Here is a 24972-nt window from a genome sequence, read left to right as displayed (position 1 = left end):
CGGAGTTCAAAGATTTGTTTACTGCACGATTTATGATAACAGAGACTGTCGCGGGTACTCTTATTAATCTCAGCAATGACAAACCTAAAGAAAATGAGACCTTAGCGGCATACGGAAGTAGAGTCATGACGTCACTTTACAACCGCTGGAAAAATTCGACCGTAGAGCAAATAATTGTGTCGACAACGCTCGCACACATCTCACAATTTGACGCGAGATTACAGAGATTGGCATTTACTTCCGACATAAATACTCGACAGAAATTGCAGCAGGAACTCCAAGCGTTCTCCTACCTAAAACGAAAGTCAAATACTTCCGCCCCAGAGCAGAAAACGTTCGAGACAAAACGTGTCAAATTAAGTTCGTCAGCCGTTAAATGTTTTCATTGTGGCAAGATTGGACATAAATTGGTGAACTGCTCACTGAGACTAAAGAATGGTAAAGGAAATATGAAGGCACAGACTTCTCAGCAAGCTACAAGACCGAACCAGCAGGCGCAGTCTACCAGCTCGAAGATCGTCTGCTTCAAATGTGGAAAACCGGGACACATCTCAGTACGCTGCCCTGATGGAGGAGGCTCCGAAGTGCAAAGCAGCGAACGACGTGTCGACGTATGTGTAGTTGACCCTCCAACCGGAACACTAAAACATCAAGGTCAGTTTTTCACATTCCATTATGACTCAGGATCAGAATGTTCTTTAATTAAAGAAAGTATTTCGTCGAAGTTTAGTGGTAAACGTATTCAAAACATTATTACTTTAAAAGGAATAAGCCAGTCAGCTGTATTAAGTACTATTCAGATATCTTGTGTTGTAGAAATTGAAAATAATTTTATTGAAATTTTGTTACATGTTTTGCCAGACCTTTATTTACGTAGCGATATCATAATTGGTCGAGAAATATTAGTTCACGGATTCAGTGCCTGCATGACAGCGACTCAATTTAGAATTTTTAAAAGTACCCACGTAAATAATGATAATGTATCGGACGTTCTTTGTGTCAATAATAGTAAACAGTCCCCGCGTAACGATTTCAGTGATATAATTACCGATGTTTCAATCGAACAAAAACTCGAAATAGTCTCTGTTCTAAATAAGTACGCTAGTTATTTTATAACCGGTATGCCTCAAACGCGAGTTACGACGGGTGAATTAGTGATTCGTTTAGTAGACCCCCATAAAACTGTGCAACGAAGACCGTACCGATTAAGTGCAGAAGAACGAAGGATAATGCGTGAGAAGGTTAGTGAGTTATTGAAAGCTAATATTATTCGGCCAAGTGATTCACCATTTGCGAGTCCTGCACTCTTAGTTAAGAAACGGGACGGATCAGATAGAATGTGTATCGACTACCGAGAACTTAACAACAACACCGTTCCGGACCGATATCCGTTACCGCTTATTTCTGACCAAATATCACGTTTAAATGGTGCGCGTTTCTTCAGTAAATTGGATTGTGCGTCAGGCTTTCATTTAATACCAATTAAATCTGAGGAGTCTATACAGCGTACGGCTTTTGTAACGCCGGATGGTCAGTACGAATATTTAGCTATGCCGTTCGGACTCAGAAATGCAATATCGGTTTTTCAGCGATCTATTGTAAAAGCCCTCGGTGAATTAGCTAATACCTTCGTTATAATTTATGTTGACGATGTTTTGATAATATCAGAGACAGTAAGCCAGGGTATCGAAAGACTTAATTTAGTTTTAGAAGTTTTAACCAAAGCAGGGTTCTCATTGAATTTGAAAAAGTGTTCCTTTATGAAAACTGAACTTGAATTTTTAGGATATGAAATTAGAGAGGGCGAGATTAGGCCTAATCGCAGAAAAGTAGAAGCACTATCCGAGCTGCCACCGCCGACTACGGCAACTCAGTTGAGGCAATTTATTGGGTTAGCTACATATTTTAGACAATTTGTACCAAATTTTTCTCGTATTATGGGACCTCTTTATAGAATGACGTGTAATAAAGTAACATTTAATTGGCAAAAGCGACATGAAGATATTAGACAAAATGTTATTTCTATTCTTACGAAAGAGCCGGTTTTAATGATTTTTGATCCCGGTTATCCTATAGAGCTACACACCGACGCGAGCTCGGACGGATATGGAGCAATTTTATTTAACGTTGTAGACGGTAAACGTAGAGTGGTTGCATATTTCAGTAAAAGAACCTCCCCTGCGGAGTCGCGGTATCATAGTTACGAACTCGAAACTTTAGCTGTTGTAAATGCAATAAAACATTTTCGACAGTATTTACATGGAAACAAATTTACGGTTATAACTGATTGTAACTCATTAAAATCATCTCGTAAGAAAATTGATTTGACACCGCGAGTCCATAGGTGGTGGGCCTATTTACAAAGTTTCGATTTTGACATCGTTTATAATAAAGGTAAAGATTTGGCACATGCCGACTTTTTATCGCGTAATCATCTTCCGCCAGTTGATATTTCAGAAAATAATAATAAGTCGAATGAAGTCCCTCATAAAATTGTAAATTTAACCGAATTGACAGGAGATTGGTTACTAGCTGAACAAAAACGTGATACTGAAATATCAAAACTTTTGTCTGACTTAAATAACGGACAGCTAGATATTGATATTGCTAAATCATACGAAATACGTAAGGGTATACTTAACCGAAAAATTCAACGTAACGGACGCACTAAATGTTTGCCTATATTGCCCAGGGCATTGCGATGGTCGGTAGTTAGTAACGTACATGAATCTCTAGTTCATCTCGGCTATGACAAGACATTAGAAAAACTTTATGATTTTTATTGGTTTGAAGGTATGTCGCGTTACGTTAAAAAGTTCATAGATAACTGTATTACCTGTAAAGTCTCTAAATCACATTCCGGTAAGGTCCAAGCGGAGTTACATCCAATACCGAAAGTGTCCTCGCCTTGGCACACAGTACATATAGACGCAACTGGTAAGCTGAGCGGAAGAAATGACTCAAAAGAATATGTTTTCGTATTAATTGATGCCTTCACAAAATACGTTTTATTGTTTCATGCTACAAATATTGATTCGAAGAGTAGTATTAGGGCCGTAAAAGATAGTGTTGCATTATTTGGAACTCCTACGCGAATAATAGCAGACCAAGGCCGATGCTTTGCGAGCAAAGAATTTAAAGAATTTTGTGACTCGAGTAACATTAATTTACATTTGATAGCAACTGGTTCATCTCGTGCAAAAGGACAGGTAGAGCGCGTAATGTCTGTATTAAAATCGATGTTAACAACGGTAGAGACTAAAAATCGGTCATGGCAGGATTCTCTTGGTGAAGTTCAGCTTTCTATCAATTGCACGATAAATAAAACGACAAGATCGAGCCCTCTAGAACTATTAATTGGGAAGGTAGCGCGTCCTTTATCTCTGATGGTATATGGTGATGATGATGAGATCATAGTTGATTTAAATACTGTGAGGGAAGATGCTGTGCGAAATATTGACAGAGCCGCGTCCTATGACAAAGGTAGGTTTGATAAAAATAAGGCAAAAATTAAAAAGTTTAATGTAGGTGACTTTGTACTTATTATGAACGAAGAACGTAATCAAACAAAACTGGACCCCAAGTTTAAGGGCCCATTTGAAGTGGTAGAAGTTTTGGAAGGAGATCGCTATACATTAAAGGCACTGAATTCGAACCGAAAATATAAGTACGCTCATGATAGATTACGCAGAATGCCCGAAAATCAGAGTATAACTGATGATTTTGAGGAACTAAATAGTAATGATGACGTGGATACTAATTAAGTTTACAAATTGATTTGACTGTACCAGAGGTTGTCGTGTAGCCGTAGCTCGATAGAAATCGGTGTCAACTTTGAGTTGTCCGTGAGCACGCGGTAAGCAGTCAACTCTGGTGGAGGTCGGGTTTCATTGGAAACCAGGGAGCCCTAGGCTTAGGGTAATATGAGATGTGGTCGCAGACCACAGTGCTATGTGTTGAGAGATATCAATTATTGTAAGACTTAATTGTGTAGTGTACATTATTTTCTTTGCGAGTCTTTTGAGACAACTGGAATGATTATTTTCATCATAAGTGATAGCAAAATTGTCAGTTGATACTCTGTAATGATTATGTAAGTGGATATTAAAATTACTTTAAGACTTAGTGATTATTTTCAGTGACTGTTATAAGTGATTTTAATTAATTAGTGAGTACTGAGTAGTATTAAATTATTTTTGTTTGAATTAAAGATTCAAAGAGAAAAAATGATTTTCTTTTTCTTTAATAGAGGTCAGGAATGACCGAACAACATGATACTGTGTCATAAAATTTGTTACAGGATATCACACAGAGACGTGTGACTCGCAGGATGGCCGTGTCGGATAAGTCAATAGTACGGAAGTTATTTGACGAAACGCAAACGTCACAATATGGCGTTTCGACGGAGTCTAGTCTGAAGTTCGTGCAATCGACGTGGTGGGGTGGTGGAAGGGGACGAGCTTGGCGTCTGACGACGAGCAACCACTTCTCTACCAGTCGTTGTGCGGAACACCAGTCTAGAAACTGTCTAACGTTTCGTTATAATCAGTGACTCTACCTAGTGTACTTAAAAAGTGATTAATTATTATAGTGAGTGATTCCAATATAAGAGTGATATTCTGATTTTTGTTATTAATTTTCCTAATAAACGCTTAAATCAGTTCTTCGTGATAAATTCTCTCCTTGCTGCTCGTTCCATCGCCCATAAGCAATGTCGGCCAACGATTCAGGACCATCAAATTCACCTGATCCGACATATATATATATATATATATATATATATATATATATATATATATATATATATATATATATATATATATTTATTAATTATATTATATATATATATTGGACCGGTTCAAAAAAATCGACTATTTTTTTTTTTTCAAAACCTGCAGTGAAATATCTTCCTAGTAATGAAAAAAGAAGCCTGTGAAAACGGGAGCTCTTAATATTAATTTTGAAAGGTCGCTCATCGGGAATTTCTATTTTACGTTTAAATAACATGGGATTTATTTTTTTTTATTTGGAATTTTACAACTCATTTTTGAATTAACATGTCGGGATGAGCGATACATATTTTTGAAGGAAATTGAACGCTCTAAATAAATTGTCTCTTATGTTTTTTCTGTAAGTTCACTCCTTCAAAAGTTATTCGAGTTTAAAATCCAACATGTAATCAATTCAACGTTTTTTTCCTTAATTGTGATTTAATAATAATACTTATCTTAAAAAAAACTTCTTTTTTCATTACTAGGAAGATATTTCACTGCGGGTTTTGAAAAAAAAAAAATAGTCGATTTTTTTTAACCAGTCTATATATATATATATATATATATATATATATATATATATAAACCTCTTCTATATTTTTAAAACAAAAAAGAACCAGTTTAATGTGCTAGATTTTTCACAAAAAGCCATTAATTAAAAAATGCACAATTTTTTTTCCTAAACTTTGGTTTTTCTATGTTTGATTCCACGAAATTTATAACATATTGCCTGTGTAAGCGTAGTCCACAAGTTTAGCTATCAAATGAGACCTTTTTTATCTTCATAGGATATTTACATGAGAAGTACTGGTCAGATTAGTGTGAACGCCCGAGAAAACCTAAAATGGCTGCCATTTTACAACCGTGAGAGAGAGAAAAATTTGAGAGCCAATTTGTCGATAAAATATGCCATAGATCATGATATTTAAGGATCGGACACCGGTGTCGGGACACATTGTATATATACAAGAATTATTGCTCGTTTAAAGATATAAGATAAGCATTTTAGCAAAGAATTAGCAATAACCCAAACAAGACCTTATAATAAGAGAATTGAAATGTAAAGTTGAGTATAGATCTACAATTTTAATGCCATACTTTCTACCACGGCTTCCCAAACTTATTTTGTTTACTGCCCACTTTGTGTTGTGAAAAAATTATGTTTCAGCTCCCCCATCGTTCCAATTGAAATAAATCACCCCCCAAGCCTCTATACAATGCCCCCATTTTTTTCTGGGTTCCACACTGCTTGAGACCTTCAGCGCCCACAAGGAGGCATTATCGCCCCCTTCAGGAAAGGCTGCTTTATACTTACTTGAACAGTCAGTGGGGATGGAACAGCACAGAGCATAGCAAGAAGGCGTAGACATAGTGACTCCACAAACTCCAAGGCGCTCTCCTCCGCAGTCAGTGTGGGGTGAACTGACTCCAACACCTATAAGCAATGAATTTATATTTAAACTCCAACAGGCGAAATAATAATATATTATGTAATAATAATATCTATGGACGCTTCACACCACGTCAGTCTGGCCCCGTGTTAAGTACCCGAAGGACTTGTGTTATGGGTACCAGACAACGGAAATATATTGAATACTTTTATACTATACATATTACATATATTTAAGACTTTTATTATATCATACACACATTTGATATACATCCATGACTCAGGAACTTTAAAAACTTTTTGTTCCGTCGGCGGGATTCAAACCCACGACCCCCGGCTGGACCTGTCACACACTTTTAACCATTGATCCACAGTGGTCATCGGTTGAAGAGATGGATGTTGTCTTGACTTAACTATGAAGTTTTAAGTGTCTAATCTGTATGGTTACATCATCAGATATCTCTATTCACGGTAAAGTATTTTTGATTTTTCTTACAAAAGATCTTTCCTCTGACATTAACAATGAACAAAATAGGAATTACCAAAATTGGTGCAGCTCTTGTTGCGATTAGTGCTTACCAATACACTTAGCTGTCAATTTTTATATTACAGAAGATATTATTTATCTTCAAATCAAACAGAAGTTTTAAGAATGTTCATATCACAAGGCCCTTACACTTTGACCATGTCTTTAAATTGGTTCACATTTACAGGTAGCACAGGCATGCCTTCAATGTTAGGATAAGAACTTTTTTAGAATAGGGAAGATGCAATATTTTTATTTTTGTGTTTATTTTGCGAATTTTCTTGAACTTCATGTAGAATAGACCACAAGTATATTTAAAAAATTAAAACACTGCAAAAATGCTGTTTAAAATTGTCAATTTAATTCAATTTAAGTCAATTTTGGCGCCAAAACGGATCTATAGTCTGTATGACGTCACTACTGTTTGACAATCATTGACAATGACCCAAAAAGTTGTCATGCCCCGTGTTCCATTTACGGTTGTTCCCAATATTTGATCTATCTCTGGTTTTGCCCTACTAGAGATAGGAATAGCTCACATTAGACATTAGAGACATATATTTTATGTCAATTGTGAGCTATTCCTATCTCTAGTAGGGCAAAACCAGAGATTGATCAAATATTGGGAACGGCCGTAAGCGTTAAAAACGATGAAAATGCTCAAAATGGAGGAATTTTGATTGTTTTTAACGCTAACGATAAATGGAACACGGGGATAGCATATTGTGTGATGTCACTTAACCTCTCGAATACCAGGATGTTAAAATTCTATTGAGCCGCGGTCTATGGCACTATTCAAATTTTTTGATATTTTTTTTCAAGTTTTACAAAATTTGCGCCAATCAGGAACTAATTTAGTGCATTCTTTTTGTAGCCAACTTCATACTCTTAAAAATAATGTATAGAACAAACGAAATTAAATCTTAAACACACTAAAATAAGTTACAAAACAGCGTGAGGTCGAGTGCATCAGGTGGCTCATTAACGTGCCGGTGGTACACAGAGGTATTTTTACGGGTGGCGTGTTAAGGTGTCGGTGGGGTTCAAGAGGTTAATGCTGATTGGTGCCTGGTGGTTAAAATTTTATATTTTATAAAATATTAACCTTGCAGTCTTTTATATTTTTTTAACGTTTTAATAGCAACATTTTCATAAATATTATATTTGCATGTTATATATCCCGTTAATCGTGGCAAAACGAGACACAAAAGAATTTCTATTGTCTCGGTCACCGGTTACCATATGCGGCTTGATGAATTAATATTGCTAATTATAATTTTGTTGTAGGATAACAAGAAAATCATTACTTGATCTAATACTGTTTATTTCATTTGCACACAAAAATATTAGTATCAAAAAAATAATATCTGACTATCCAGCGACCAGACTTTTGCAATATCACCTATAACTCAAAATAATTATTAAAAGATTAAAACCACCTAAATCTGCAATACATTATTAAATAACTACAACGAAATATTATTAACAAATTATCTGTTAGAATAATAATTTTCTTATTAAGAGTGTTTATCATATTTTATACACACCTATAGCACCCCAACTCATATAGCTATACCAAGTGATAGCTTGAGAATTTGTTTACTAAAGCTTATGAATGACGAAATATTATTAAGACTATAACAAAATAAATAGCAGCTTCATAATTATCATGAGATATGCAATAAAATAGTTTCATATTGTTTCTAGCAATGTTTCATTGTTTTGTTGAAATTGATGGCATATTGTACACAAACCTTTCGCAGTGAGTTGACGAATAAACCCCGCCATTTCTCCGAGTTCTCTGGGTCTTGGAAGTCGTAGCCCCGACTCTCCTCCACTGTGGGCAGCATCTTGGCCGAATCACCCGCACCGAAATCATGTAAACACCGAATTCACACCACTATCACGGACAAAATCATTTCGCTTATCGCGATTATCACTAGCACTGTTCGCTACATAAAACACCAAATGTCACCGAAAATAATTCAGGTTTAAACAAAATACGAAAGGCTACAAAAATAATTCGCGTAAATAAGTTTTAACATTAGATCACAATAAAATATCAATTGATTCATTTGCTGTACGGCTGAACGACGCCATTTTCAATTTATTTACTACTTGTCTATGAATATCAATACAGCAATAGAAAAATATTAATGCGTGTCTCTGGTTAACCAGAGTTTCTCAAAGTGGGGATCGCCATTCGACGGCGCAGCAGGGGGTTCGCCGCGCCGCCGTTCGCGACAAGATTTACGTGATGATGGCAACAAGATTATTACAAATGTCCGTAGATTAAACTCTTCAAGCTGATTTCAAAAGGATATCTTTGATAGATTTTAGGGCAGCTAGACAGGCAGAGTATTTCGAACACTCACGCACGATTTCATTAGTAAGGGGTTCGCTATCACCTAGAAATTTTAACAGGGGTTCGTGGAGCCGAAAGTTTGAGAAGCCCTGATTTAATGACTCCAATTATGGGTCCCTAATCAGTGGGTACTGTACGGTACTAGTATAATAATATAAACTAGAGATCGCCCAATGGTCGAAATTCGACCTTAGTTTCAACGACATTAGGACTACTACCTATAGTAAAATGGCCATATAAGCATTGTTTATTAGTTTATCGATTCAATAAAAAAAAACTATAATCCATTTTCAATTTGTGACCTTGTTGTCAACCATAAACCTTTATAGGTACCTATATTAAGATCATGAAGGTTTATTACTATATCCTTAATCTATGACACAACCCATATGTAGTCCAGTTTAAATTAAGTCTTATGGCGGCTCTCGACATAGGCGAACGCGTTGGCCAACGCGTCTGCAGACGCGTTGGCCCAATGTGTAGAACGGGCGTTCGCGCGTTGGCCAACGTCTAAATACCTACGGCCAACGCGCGAACGCCCGTTCTACACATTGGGCCAACGCGTCTGCAGACGCGTTGGCCAACGCGTTCGCCTATGTCGAGAGCCGCCATATGATGTAGTCAGTGATGCCAAATAATTTTTACGATCAAAGTGTAAAGTGTCCCTCTACTGAAAAATTCTAATGACTCATATTTTACTCTATTGTATACAGTGTACTGGACACTGGCCATGGCTAAATAGCCGAAGTGCCATAATAAGAAAAAAAAACTCAAATGTCATGTAATGTCAGTGTCAACTGTCAATTTTCATTTGTTGACTGTTGTTTTATTCGTAGTTTGTGTTTTGCTAAAATAATATTTTTTTACAAATAAATTAATAAATAAACAGCAAACTATAATAAATACAACAATTCATAGTTTAAAAGTATCCCTAATGTGTATAGGTTATAATGATATCCATAATCATAATATTCGTTTTAACGTGTGCTGTGCATTGTTTTGTGAATGGAGCACTACCAGCTAATGATACAACAAAAAAGACTTTTGTTTATAATACGTAAGTATTATCGGGTAAATTCTTATATGCAGAAAAAAAGTTGCTAAATTTGTAAATGAATTTATATTATTGACATTGATTAAGAAAAGTATAGTCTATGTTGGGATTCCCCAGCTGGCTTCTCAGTGCTATAATTAATATAAATATATTTTGGTGACGCGCAATCTGGCGTGCTAAATTGTTTATATACGTTTCAGGTATGAATATAACAGTATAATCAATTTAACAGTAAATGATGTGACTACTCAAGTTTTAGATTTTACAGAGGTAAGACTTACTTAAAAAAAATCTGTTGATAGTACAGTGAAGGAATATATGTATTTTAGTTTATTTGAAGTTGTATTTTTAGGACACAGATCAATGGGTGGGATATCCTACAAGAGTGCATGTCCAGACTGATGATGACCTAAATTTGGACTATCCACTATTTGTTACTGCTGCTCAGCAAAAAGGTATTCCAATGTAAAAATCTCCTGCTTTTAAGTAAATAGGTATTGTTAATTTAAAAACATGTACAAAATAATTTAAAAGCTGAGATAAATGTTGTGCTACAAAGTAAAAGAAAATACAATGTAATGCAAATTTCATAATTGCAAAAATGTTTTTTACAACAGGTGTTTCGTCATGGGAGCTTCCTTTGGTCATGAAAACTCACATAGCGTATGAAATAGGAAGAACATTGTGCCCACATGATGCTGGTCCAAGTAAATATACTTTTTTAATTTTTAAAAAAGCCCAAGAATGTGTAAACTTACTTTTCATTCAAATAAAAATGTGTAATGCAACTTTGCACTTACTTGCACATGGTATAAAATTATGACCATGTTGCACACATGGTCAGAATTTAATAAAGGGCTAGAGATCAAGTCTTAAGGGGCTGGGTGCCATCGAAATTCTCATACATATGTAATACCAAAATCATTCTCTCATATGAAAATATTTAAAATGTTTGAGTTATTTTTCAGCCTAAAATAGAAATGTAGTAAATTTACTACTAAATTACACTAAACATAACTAAAAATACATTAAAACACAAAAAATTATATAAATAAATAGTAAATTTAAATATTTTCATATGAGAAAATGATTTTGGTATTGTATGAGAATTTCGATGGTACCCAGCCTCTTAAGATGTTTTGATTAGATTGTAAAGTATGTAACATACTTTTTTTAGTGACTTACATTTTTTATTTATTGAACAGAAGGATTGTTATTTTTTTCTTATCTATAGATACAACAGTACAAAGTCGTCCAACACTTACACTGAGCACATCAAGTGAGAGAAATGTATCAGTGAGCATAAAACTTAGAAGAGTGACAGATTTCTACATAGAAGTTAATAAGGTAACTCTATGCTTTAGCCCTCTTTTGTATGTGAATTTATTTTATATTTTATGTGAACAAATTAAAAGAACTTTTTTCCATAATATATAGGAACTAGTTGTTGCCCGTGACTTCATCGGTGTCAGTATATATAATAGCAAACATAAGAGACAGCTGGACGCGGCGGACGCGCGGCTTCGCCCGCGTAAATTAGATATTTCACAGAAAAATTTGTCCACAAAAAATAGCCTATGATCCTTCATGTGGTCTACTTCTTATCTGTGCCAAATAACAGAAAAATTGCTCCAGTAGTTAATCGGATAAGCCCTTTTAAATAATTTTCCCCGTTTTTTTCCAATATTTTCCTCTATTTCTTCACTCCTATTAGTCTTAGCGTGAAAAAATAATATAGCCTATAGCCTTCCTAGATAAATGGACTATCTAACACTGAAAGAATTTTTCGAATTGGACCAGTAGTTGCTAAGATTAGTGCGTTCAAACAAACAAACAAACTTTTCCACTTTATTTTATTAGTATAGATGAAATATCAAATAAAGGTATGAGTAGATCAAGTGGGTAACAAACAATTTGAAAACTTTAGTTTTTTTTGCATAAATAGAGGCTTTGACCGGGACCAGGAAAATGATTAGAACTCAAAAAAAAAGTTAGAGGACAAAATAGGTAAGTTACAAAGTTTAAATTTAGTTTGTTATTATTTTTAGCAATATTCCGCGAAAACAACTTCCACCTTTAAGTAAATGAGTGAGTGTACGCATAGACATGCGTACAGCACCTCCCTCCTCCCACACTGCCTATGCGTACACTCGCATGCAAGAACTTGCAAACACCACCACCACACAAGCAATAATGTTGGCAAATCCGTGCAAGGCCCCTCACCACCATGCAGGTTGAAAACCTCGACGCGCGTTTCGCCCCAACACCGGAGCATCCTCAGGATGTGGACTCTACGAACAACGTCCGTTAAGTGCCGCCAACGGCCAAAACACCGCCTTTTATACACTATCGAGCCCCGCTACTATCCCCACTACCCCCACTACTCTCACTAGTACCCCCGAACATATTAATAAGCGGTGACGTAGTCAAGCAAGTTTGGTCATTCAACAATGCAAATCTGTTATTTTTCTTTTCTTTTATGATCTCTAATTGTTCCAACACGCTCAGCCGAAAGCCTTTATCGCATTTATGTAAAACTTTATAGGAATGGCCATCGGGCACAGTATGATTACTATCTAAAAGATGTTTAGCAAAATGTGACTTATCAGGATGACCATTTCTATAAGCCGCGATATGTTCTTTATACCGAGTCTCGAAGCTGCGTCCAGTTTGACCCACGTATACACTATCGCATTCAGGACAATCGATCTTATAGACACCGGATTGATATTTTTTATCAATCTGGTCTTTATTATGACACAAATGATGTTTTAAAGTATTATTTGTCCTGAATGCGACATGCATATCGTTGCTTTTCATTATTTTGGATAAGCGTGCAGATACCTCTCCCATGTACGTCAAACTGGACTTATATCTAACTATCTCTTTATCAATAGGACCTGCGTACAAAAACTTAACCAGTTCTTTCTTGTTTTTATTTTTCAAAATATTATTAATGATTTTTGGACTATATCCGTTGGATATCGCAATTTGGAAAATAATATTAAGCTCATTTTGATAATTATCTTTACTAAGAGGGATTGATAATAATCTATGAACGTAACTATGAAAGGCCGCGAGTTTGTGTTGCCAAGGATGACATGACGATGCATGAATAGTAGTATTAGTATATGTCGGCTTGCGAAAGATTCCAAAACTGTGTTTATTATTAACTCTAGTAATAGATAAATCGAGAAAATGTAGAGTGTTATTATCTTCACATTCTAATTTGAATTTAATTTTAATATGTTTTTTATTTAGTTCTTTTACAAATACGTCCAGTTGTCTCTGTGTACCCGTCCAACAAAGAAAACAATCATCTACATATCTAAAGTAATATAAAATACTTTTATTAACGACGATATTTCTTTGTTCAAAATCGTCCATAAATATTTCGGCCATCAAAGGACTTAAAGGTGAACCCATAGCTAGACCGTCTTCTTGAACAAAGAATTCGCCGTTAAATCGAAAGTAATTTTGTTCCATGCATGTTTTAGTAAGAGTAAGCAATTCATTACTTTCACCAGGAGGTAAACGTTTTTCTAGTGCATTCCTTAAAATACCCAATGTTTCCTTACATGGAACATTAGTGAATAAACTATCGACATCAAGTGAAACTAATTTGCAACGAGGTGGCAAAGTCACATCTTTGATTTTGTTGACTAATTGTAGACTATTTTTTATGGCATAAGGTGGCCGAAATGAGAGCTTTTCTTTTATTATGAAATTTAGTGACTTTGCCAGCTCGTATGCTGGTGCACCTATGTATGAGACAACTGGACGCATGGGAATATCAGTTTTGTGAATCTTTGGCAAGCCGTACAGTGATGGTGCGCGAGGATTCATTGGGATGAGTTTTTTCTTTGATGATTCAGTTTGAAAGAAATATTGATTGTTATTAATGGCTAATTTAAGCTTAGCTAAAAACTTGTTTGTTGGGTCAGAAGGAACCCTTAGAAATTGTTCACCCTGAATCACGTCATTTACTCTGTCCAAATAATCGTCGCGCTCCATCACTACTACTGTGTTACCCTTATCCGCTTTCGATATTACTAAGTTATTATTATCTATTGTTTGTTTTAATGACCTCAAAGCCACTCTTTCGGGGTTAAAAGAAGAACCGGAAGGAGTACCTTTGATTTCGTTGGCTAGTAAGCCCTTAACCATGTTATCTTTCTTATTAACTACGGCAGTTATTTCCGAATCCACCGCAAGCATTTCCAAAGCATTCTGATTAATATTAGGAGTGATATTATATTTAAGACCCTTTTCCAAAAGTGTCATCTCATCCTTGGCAAATTGTACGCTGGTTAAGTTTTTGACGCGAGGGTGGAAGGAAAAAGGTTCAGACCTGGATTCTGTACGTGATTGGACCATCCTGTTTTTATTTACTAAAGTCTGAAGCTTTTTCCTTTGACTTAAATATTTAGCGTGCACTTCGATTGCTGCGAAATGGCGTGCTTTTTCATCTAAGCGATCGAATTCGATATTATGTAATTTAAAAGAGAGCTCGGTATAAAGAACTTTGAGATGTAATTTTAAATTATCTCTAACGGTAAACCAGTGACGTGACTCTTCGTTAAGCCAGATGGTCTCGGCTTTTTTGATAGCAATATTGGAGGCTCGGCTGTGCGTGTTGGTTCTTACATTAATATAATTAGGAACAACATTTAGACGTTTGCATTGTTGATTGAACCAAACATTTTGAGCGGCTACACGATGTAATTTTGTTAACTTAATGTAGAGTCGTGCCTGATCGGTCATGCTCACCGATTTTAAATAGTTAATGGAATCAGGCGTTACTTTGCGGAAATCCATAGTTTAAATTTAGTTTGTTATTATTTTTAGCAATATTCCGCGAAAACAACTTCCACCTTTAAGTAAATGAGTGAGTGTACGCATAGACATGCGTACAGCACCTCCCTCCTCCCACACTGCCTATGCGTACACTCGCATGCAAGAACTTGCAAACACCACCACCACACAAGCAATAATGTTGGCAAATCCGTGCAAGGCCCCTCACCACCATGCAGGTTGAAAACCTCGACGCGCGTTTCGCCCCAACACCGGAGCATCCTCAGGATGTGGACTCTACGAACAACGTCCGTTAAGTGCCGCCAACGGCCAAAACACCGCCTTTTATACACTATCGAGCCCCGCTACTATCCCCACTACCCCCACTACTCTCACTAGTACCCCCGAACATATTAATAAGCGGTGACGTAGTCAAGCAAGTTTGGTCATTCAACAATGCAAATCTGTTATTTTTCTTTTCTTTTATGATCTCTAATTGTTCCAACACGCTCAGCCGAAAGCCTTTATCGCATTTATGTAAAACTTTATAGGAATGGCCATCGGGCACAGTATGATTACTATCTAAAAGATGTTTAGCAAAATGTGACTTATCAGGATGACCATTTCTATAAGCCGCGATATGTTCTTTATACCGAGTCTCGAAGCTGCGTCCAGTTTGACCCACGTATACACTATCGCATTCAGGACAATCGATCTTATAGACACCGGATTGATATTTTTTATCAATCTGGTCTTTATTATGACACAAATGATGTTTTAAAGTATTATTTGTCCTGAATGCGACATGCATATCGTTGCTTTTCATTATTTTGGATAAGCGTGCAGATACCTCTCCCATGTACGTCAAACTGGACTTATATCTAACTATCTCTTTATCAATAGGACCTGCGTACAAAAACTTAACCAGTTCTTTCTTGTTTTTATTTTTCAAAATATTATTAATGATTTTTGGACTATATCCGTTGGATATCGCAATTTGGAAAATAATATTAAGCTCATTTTGATAATTATCTTTACTAAGAGGGATTGATAATAATCTATGAACGTAACTATGAAAGGCCGCGAGTTTGTGTTGCCAAGGATGACATGACGATGCATGAATAGTAGTATTAGTATATGTCGGCTTGCGAAAGATTCCAAAACTGTGTTTATTATTAACTCTAGTAATAGATAAATCGAGAAAATGTAGAGTGTTATTATCTTCACATTCTAATTTGAATTTAATTTTAATATGTTTTTTATTTAGTTCTTTTACAAATACGTCCAGTTGTCTCTGTGTACCCGTCCAACAAAGAAAACAATCATCTACATATCTAAAGTAATATAAAATACTTTTATTAACGACGATATTTCTTTGTTCAAAATCGTCCATAAATATTTCGGCCATCAAAGGACTTAAAGGTGAACCCATAGCTAGACCGTCTTCTTGAACAAAGAATTCGCCGTTAAATCGAAAGTAATTTTGTTCCATGCATGTTTTAGTAAGAGTAAGCAATTCATTACTTTCACCAGGAGGTAAACGTTTTTCTAGTGCATTCCTTAAAATACCCAATGTTTCCTTACATGGAACATTAGTGAATAAACTATCGACATCAAGTGAAACTAATTTGCAACGAGGTGGCAAAGTCACATCTTTGATTTTGTTGACTAATTGTAGACTATTTTTTATGGCATAAGGTGGCCGAAATGAGAGCTTTTCTTTTATTATGAAATTTAGTGACTTTGCCAGCTCGTATGCTGGTGCACCTATGTATGAGACAACTGGACGCATGGGAATATCAGTTTTGTGAATCTTTGGCAAGCCGTACAGTGATGGTGCGCGAGGATTCATTGGGATGAGTTTTTTCTTTGATGATTCAGTTTGAAAGAAATATTGATTGTTATTAATGGCTAATTTAAGCTTAGCTAAAAACTTGTTTGTTGGGTCAGAAGGAACCCTTAGAAATTGTTCACCCTGAATCACGTCATTTACTCTGTCCAAATAATCGTCGCGCTCCATCACTACTACTGTGTTACCCTTATCCGCTTTCGATATTACTAAGTTATTATTATCTATTGTTTGTTTTAATGACCTCAAAGCCACTCTTTCGGGGTTAAAAGAAGAACCGGAAGGAGTACCTTTGATTTCGTTGGCTAGTAAGCCCTTAACCATGTTATCTTTCTTATTAACTACGGCAGTTATTTCCGAATCCACCGCAAGCATTTCCAAAGCATTCTGATTAATATTAGGAGTGATATTATATTTAAGACCCTTTTCCAAAAGTGTCATCTCATCCTTGGCAAATTGTACGCTGGTTAAGTTTTTGACGCGAGGGTGGAAGGAAAAAGGTTCAGACCTGGATTCTGTACGTGATTGGACCATCCTGTTTTTATTTACTAAAGTCTGAAGCTTTTTCCTTTGACTTAAATATTTAGCGTGCACTTCGATTGCTGCGAAATGGCGTGCTTTTTCATCTAAGCGATCGAATTCGATATTATGTAATTTAAAAGAGAGCTCGGTATAAAGAACTTTGAGATGTAATTTTAAATTATCTCTAACGGTAAACCAGTGACGTGACTCTTCGTTAAGCCAGATGGTCTCGGCTTTTTTGATAGCAATATTGGAGGCTCGGCTGTGCGTGTTGGTTCTTACATTAATATAATTAGGAACAACATTTAGACGTTTGCATTGTTGATTGAACCAAACATTTTGAGCGGCTACACGATGTAATTTTGTTAACTTAATGTAGAGTCGTGCCTGATCGGTCATGCTCACCGATTTTAAATAGTTAATGGAATCAGGCGTTACTTTGCGGAAATCCATAGTTTAAATTTAGTTTGTTATTATTTTTAGCAATATTCCGCGAAAACAACTTCCACCTTTAAGTAAATGAGTGAGTGTACGCATAGACATGCGTACAGCACCTCCCTCCTCCCACACTGCCTATGCGTACACTCGCATGCAAGAACTTGCAAACACCACCACCACACAAGCAATAATGTTGGCAAATCCGTGCAAGGCCCCTCACCACCATGCAGGTTGAAAACCTCGACGCGCGTTTCGCCCCAACACCGGAGCATCCTCAGGATGTGGACTCTACGAACAACGTCCGTTAAGTGCCGCCAACGGCCAAAACACCGCCTTTTATACACTATCGAGCCCCGCTACTATCCCCACTACCCCCACTACTCTCACTAGTACCCCCGAACATATTAATAAGCGGTGACGTAGTCAAGCAAGTTTGGTCATTCAACAATGCAAATCTGTTATTTTTCTTTTCTTTTATGATCTCTAATTGTTCCAACACGCTCAGCCGAAAGCCTTTATCGCATTTATGTAAAACTTTATAGGAATGGCCATCGGGCACAGTATGATTACTATCTAAAAGATGTTTAGCAAAATGTGACTTATCAGGATGACCATTTCTATAAGCCGCGATATGTTCTTTATACCGAGTCTCGAAGCTGCGTCCAGTTTGACCCACGTATACACTATCGCATTCAGGACAATCGATCTTATAGACACCGGATTGATATTTTTTATCAATCTGGTCTTTATTATGACACAAATGATGTTTTAAAGTATTATTTGTCCTGAATGCGACATGCATATCGTTGCTTTTCATTATTTTGGATAAGCGTGCAGATACCTCTCCCATGTACGTCAAACTGGACTTATATCTAACTATCTCTTTATCAATAGGACCTGCGTACAAAAACTTAACCAGTTCTTTCTTGTTTTTATTTTTCAAAATATTATTAATGATTTTTGGACTATATCCGTTGGATATCGCAATTTGGAAAATAATATTAAGCTCATTTTGATAATTATCTTTACTAAGAGGGATTGATAATAATCTATGAACGTAACTATGAAAGGCCGCGAGTTTGTGTTGCCAAGGATGACATGACGATGCATGAATAGTAGTATTAGTATATGTCGGCTTGCGAAAGATTCCAAAACTGTGTTTATTATTAACTCTAGTAATAGATAAATCGAGAAAATGTAGAGTGTTATTATCTTCACATTCTAATTTGAATTTAATTTTAATATGTTTTTTATTTAGTTCTTTTACAAATACGTCCAGTTGTCTCTGTGTACCCGTCCAACAAAGAAAACAATCATCTACATATCTAAAGTAATATAAAATACTTTTATTAACGACGATATTTCTTTGTTCAAAATCGTCCATAAATATTTCGGCCATCAAAGGACTTAAAGGTGAACCCATAGCTAGACCGTCTTCTTGAACAAAGAATTCGCCGTTAAATCGAAAGTAATTTTGTTCCATGCATGTTTTAGTAAGAGTAAGCAATTCATTACTTTCACCAGGAGGTAAACGTTTTTCTAGTGCATTCCTTAAAATACCCAATGTTTCCTTACATGGAACATTAGTGAATAAACTATCGACATCAAGTGAAACTAATTTGCAACGAGGTGGCAAAGTCACATCTTTGATTTTGTTGACTAATTGTAGACTATTTTTTATGGCATAAGGTGGCCGAAATGAGAGCTTTTCTTTTATTATGAAATTTAGTGACTTTGCCAGCTCGTATGCTGGTGCACCTATGTATGAGACAACTGGACGCATGGGAATATCAGTTTTGTGAATCTTTGGCAAGCCGTACAGTGATGGTGCGCGAGGATTCATTGGGATGAGTTTTTTCTTTGATGATTCAGTTTGAAAGAAATATTGATTGTTATTAATGGCTAATTTAAGCTTAGCTAAAAACTTGTTTGTTGGGTCAGAAGGAACCCTTAGAAATTGTTCACCCTGAATCACGTCATTTACTCTGTCCAAATAATCGTCGCGCTCCATCACTACTACTGTGTTACCCTTATCCGCTTTCGATATTACTAAGTTATTATTATCTATTGTTTGTTTTAATGACCTCAAAGCCACTCTTTCGGGGTTAAAAGAAGAACCGGAAGGAGTACCTTTGATTTCGTTGGCTAGTAAGCCCTTAACCATGTTATCTTTCTTATTAACTACGGCAGTTATTTCCGAATCCACCGCAAGCATTTCCAAAGCATTCTGATTAATATTAGGAGTGATATTATATTTAAGACCCTTTTCCAAAAGTGTCATCTCATCCTTGGCAAATTGTACGCTGGTTAAGTTTTTGACGCGAGGGTGGAAGGAAAAAGGTTCAGACCTGGATTCTGTACGTGATTGGACCATCCTGTTTTTATTTACTAAAGTCTGAAGCTTTTTCCTTTGACTTAAATATTTAGCGTGCACTTCGATTGCTGCGAAATGGCGTGCTTTTTCATCTAAGCGATCGAATTCGATATTATGTAATTTAAAAGAGAGCTCGGTATAAAGAACTTTGAGATGTAATTTTAAATTATCTCTAACGGTAAACCAGTGACGTGACTCTTCGTTAAGCCAGATGGTCTCGGCTTTTTTGATAGCAATATTGGAGGCTCGGCTGTGCGTGTTGGTTCTTACATTAATATAATTAGGAACAACATTTAGACGTTTGCATTGTTGATTGAACCAAACATTTTGAGCGGCTACACGATGTAATTTTGTTAACTTAATGTAGAGTCGTGCCTGATCGGTCATGCTCACCGATTTTAAATAGTTAATGGAATCAGGCGTTACTTTGCGGAAATCCATAGTTTAAATTTAGTTTGTTATTATTTTTAGCAATATTCCGCGAAAACAACTTCCACCTTTAAGTAAATGAGTGAGTGTACGCATAGACATGCGTACAGCACCTCCCTCCTCCCACACTGCCTATGCGTACACTCGCATGCAAGAACTTGCAAACACCACCACCACACAAGCAATAATGTTGGCAAATCCGTGCAAGGCCCCTCACCACCATGCAGGTTGAAAACCTCGACGCGCGTTTCGCCCCAACACCGGAGCATCCTCAGGATGTGGACTCTACGAACAACGTCCGTTAAGTGCCGCCAACGGCCAAAACACCGCCTTTTATACACTATCGAGCCCCGCTACTATCCCCACTACCCCCACTACTCTCACTAGTACCCCCGAACATATTAATAAGCGGTGACGTAGTCAAGCAAGTTTGGTCATTCAACAATGCAAATCTGTTATTTTTCTTTTCTTTTATGATCTCTAATTGTTCCAACACGCTCAGCCGAAAGCCTTTATCGCATTTATGTAAAACTTTATAGGAATGGCCATCGGGCACAGTATGATTACTATCTAAAAGATGTTTAGCAAAATGTGACTTATCAGGATGACCATTTCTATAAGCCGCGATATGTTCTTTATACCGAGTCTCGAAGCTGCGTCCAGTTTGACCCACGTATACACTATCGCATTCAGGACAATCGATCTTATAGACACCGGATTGATATTTTTTATCAATCTGGTCTTTATTATGACACAAATGATGTTTTAAAGTATTATTTGTCCTGAATGCGACATGCATATCGTTGCTTTTCATTATTTTGGATAAGCGTGCAGATACCTCTCCCATGTACGTCAAACTGGACTTATATCTAACTATCTCTTTATCAATAGGACCTGCGTACAAAAACTTAACCAGTTCTTTCTTGTTTTTATTTTTCAAAATATTATTAATGATTTTTGGACTATATCCGTTGGATATCGCAATTTGGAAAATAATATTAAGCTCATTTTGATAATTATCTTTACTAAGAGGGATTGATAATAATCTATGAACGTAACTATGAAAGGCCGCGAGTTTGTGTTGCCAAGGATGACATGACGATGCATGAATAGTAGTATTAGTATATGTCGGCTTGCGAAAGATTCCAAAACTGTGTTTATTATTAACTCTAGTAATAGATAAATCGAGAAAATGTAGAGTGTTATTATCTTCACATTCTAATTTGAATTTAATTTTAATATGTTTTTTATTTAGTTCTTTTACAAATACGTCCAGTTGTCTCTGTGTACCCGTCCAACAAAGAAAACAATCATCTACATATCTAAAGTAATATAAAATACTTTTATTAACGACGATATTTCTTTGTTCAAAATCGTCCATAAATATTTCGGCCATCAAAGGACTTAAAGGTGAACCCATAGCTAGACCGTCTTCTTGAACAAAGAATTCGCCGTTAAATCGAAAGTAATTTTGTTCCATGCATGTTTTAGTAAGAGTAAGCAATTCATTACTTTCACCAGGAGGTAAACGTTTTTCTAGTGCATTCCTTAAAATACCCAATGTTTCCTTACATGGAACATTAGTGAATAAACTATCGACATCAAGTGAAACTAATTTGCAACGAGGTGGCAAAGTCACATCTTTGATTTTGTTGACTAATTGTAGACTATTTTTTATGGCATAAGGTGGCCGAAATGAGAGCTTTTCTTTTATTATGAAATTTAGTGACTTTGCCAGCTCGTATGCTGGTGCACCTATGTATGAGACAACTGGACGCATGGGAATATCAGTTTTGTGAATCTTTGGCAAGCCGTACAGTGATGGTGCGCGAGGATTCATTGGGATGAGTTTTTTCTTTGATGATTCAGTTTGAAAGAAATATTGATTGTTATTAATGGCTAATTTAAGCTTAGCTAAAAACTTGTTTGTTGGGTCAGAAGGAACCCTTAGAAATTGTTCACCCTGAATCACGTCATTTACTCTGTCCAAATAATCGTCGCGCTCCATCACTACTACTGTGTTACCCTTATCCGCTTTCGATATTACTAAGTTATTATTATCTATTGTTTGTTTTAATGACCTCAAAGCCACTCTTTCGGGGTTAAAAGAAGAACCGGAAGGAGTACCTTTGATTTCGTTGGCTAGTAAGCCCTTAACCATGTTATCTTTCTTATTAACTACGGCAGTTATTTCCGAATCCACCGCAAGCATTTCCAAAGCATTCTGATTAATATTAGGAGTGATATTATATTTAAGACCCTTTTCCAAAAGTGTCATCTCATCCTTGGCAAATTGTACGCTGGTTAAGTTTTTGACGCGAGGGTGGAAGGAAAAAGGTTCAGACCTGGATTCTGTACGTGATTGGACCATCCTGTTTTTATTTACTAAAGTCTGAAGCTTTTTCCTTTGACTTAAATATTTAGCGTGCACTTCGATTGCTGCGAAATGGCGTGCTTTTTCATCTAAGCGATCGAATTCGATATTATGTAATTTAAAAGAGAGCTCGGTATAAAGAACTTTGAGATGTAATTTTAAATTATCTCTAACGGTAAACCAGTGACGTGACTCTTCGTTAAGCCAGATGGTCTCGGCTTTTTTGATAGCAATATTGGAGGCTCGGCTGTGCGTGTTGGTTCTTACATTAATATAATTAGGAACAACATTTAGACGTTTGCATTGTTGATTGAACCAAACATTTTGAGCGGCTACACGATGTAATTTTGTTAACTTAATGTAGAGTCGTGCCTGATCGGTCATGCTCACCGATTTTAAATAGTTAATGGAATCAGGCGTTACTTTGCGGAAATCCATAGTTTAAATTTAGTTTGTTATTATTTTTAGCAATATTCCGCGAAAACAACTTCCACCTTTAAGTAAATGAGTGAGTGTACGCATAGACATGCGTACAGCACCTCCCTCCTCCCACACTGCCTATGCGTACACTCGCATGCAAGAACTTGCAAACACCACCACCACACAAGCAATAATGTTGGCAAATCCGTGCAAGGCCCCTCACCACCATGCAGGTTGAAAACCTCGACGCGCGTTTCGCCCCAACACCGGAGCATCCTCAGGATGTGGACTCTACGAACAACGTCCGTTAAGTGCCGCCAACGGCCAAAACACCGCCTTTTATACACTATCGAGCCCCGCTACTATCCCCACTACCCCCACTACTCTCACTAGTACCCCCGAACATATTAATAAGCGGTGACGTAGTCAAGCAAGTTTGGTCATTCAACAATGCAAATCTGTTATTTTTCTTTTCTTTTATGATCTCTAATTGTTCCAACACGCTCAGCCGAAAGCCTTTATCGCATTTATGTAAAACTTTATAGGAATGGCCATCGGGCACAGTATGATTACTATCTAAAAGATGTTTAGCAAAATGTGACTTATCAGGATGACCATTTCTATAAGCCGCGATATGTTCTTTATACCGAGTCTCGAAGCTGCGTCCAGTTTGACCCACGTATACACTATCGCATTCAGGACAATCGATCTTATAGACACCGGATTGATATTTTTTATCAATCTGGTCTTTATTATGACACAAATGATGTTTTAAAGTATTATTTGTCCTGAATGCGACATGCATATCGTTGCTTTTCATTATTTTGGATAAGCGTGCAGATACCTCTCCCATGTACGTCAAACTGGACTTATATCTAACTATCTCTTTATCAATAGGACCTGCGTACAAAAACTTAACCAGTTCTTTCTTGTTTTTATTTTTCAAAATATTATTAATGATTTTTGGACTATATCCGTTGGATATCGCAATTTGGAAAATAATATTAAGCTCATTTTGATAATTATCTTTACTAAGAGGGATTGATAATAATCTATGAACGTAACTATGAAAGGCCGCGAGTTTGTGTTGCCAAGGATGACATGACGATGCATGAATAGTAGTATTAGTATATGTCGGCTTGCGAAAGATTCCAAAACTGTGTTTATTATTAACTCTAGTAATAGATAAATCGAGAAAATGTAGAGTGTTATTATCTTCACATTCTAATTTGAATTTAATTTTAATATGTTTTTTATTTAGTTCTTTTACAAATACGTCCAGTTGTCTCTGTGTACCCGTCCAACAAAGAAAACAATCATCTACATATCTAAAGTAATATAAAATACTTTTATTAACGACGATATTTCTTTGTTCAAAATCGTCCATAAATATTTCGGCCATCAAAGGACTTAAAGGTGAACCCATAGCTAGACCGTCTTCTTGAACAAAGAATTCGCCGTTAAATCGAAAGTAATTTTGTTCCATGCATGTTTTAGTAAGAGTAAGCAATTCATTACTTTCACCAGGAGGTAAACGTTTTTCTAGTGCATTCCTTAAAATACCCAATGTTTCCTTACATGGAACATTAGTGAATAAACTATCGACATCAAGTGAAACTAATTTGCAACGAGGTGGCAAAGTCACATCTTTGATTTTGTTGACTA

The 24972-nt window shown here is 36.3% G+C and overlaps 2 protein-coding genes across 4 annotated transcripts in view; one reads left to right on the top strand and one right to left on the bottom strand.

Annotated features, from left to right (window-relative positions):
- Positions 1-8783, bottom strand: part of LOC121727384 (protein son of sevenless) — a 39089-nt gene extending 30306 nt beyond the window's left edge. For both annotated transcript variants that reach the window (XM_042115199.1, XM_042115200.1), the window contains exons 1-2: positions 8443-8783; positions 6088-6207 (exon numbers count right to left, since the gene is read on the bottom strand). In XM_042115199.1, the coding sequence (XP_041971133.1) occupies positions 6088-6207; positions 8443-8538 (216 nt within the window). In that variant the 5' untranslated portion in view covers positions 8539-8783. The remainder of the gene's footprint in view (positions 1-6087; positions 6208-8442) is intronic.
- Positions 8784-9919: 1136 nt separating this feature from the next.
- LOC121727280 (SID1 transmembrane family member 1-like) overlaps positions 9920-24972 on the top strand; it is a 57347-nt gene continuing 42294 nt past the window's right edge. Inside the window, exons 1-5 of one of the 2 annotated variants that reach the window (XM_042115012.1) lie at positions 9920-10110; positions 10308-10377; positions 10460-10562; positions 10725-10814; positions 11342-11454. In XM_042115012.1, the coding sequence (XP_041970946.1) occupies positions 10004-10110; positions 10308-10377; positions 10460-10562; positions 10725-10814; positions 11342-11454 (483 nt within the window). In that variant the 5' untranslated portion in view covers positions 9920-10003. The remainder of the gene's footprint in view (positions 10111-10307; positions 10378-10459; positions 10563-10724; positions 10815-11341; positions 11455-24972) is intronic. The other variant, XM_042115013.1, reaches the window with a different exon arrangement.

The sequence above is a fragment of the Aricia agestis genome, chromosome 5, assembly GCF_905147365.1.
Source record: "Aricia agestis chromosome 5, ilAriAges1.1, whole genome shotgun sequence".
In the NCBI taxonomy this organism is placed as follows: Eukaryota; Metazoa; Arthropoda; class Insecta; order Lepidoptera; family Lycaenidae; genus Aricia; species Aricia agestis.
The sequence above is the reverse complement of the archived record's forward strand: the minus strand, read 5'-3'. Positions and strand labels throughout refer to the sequence as shown.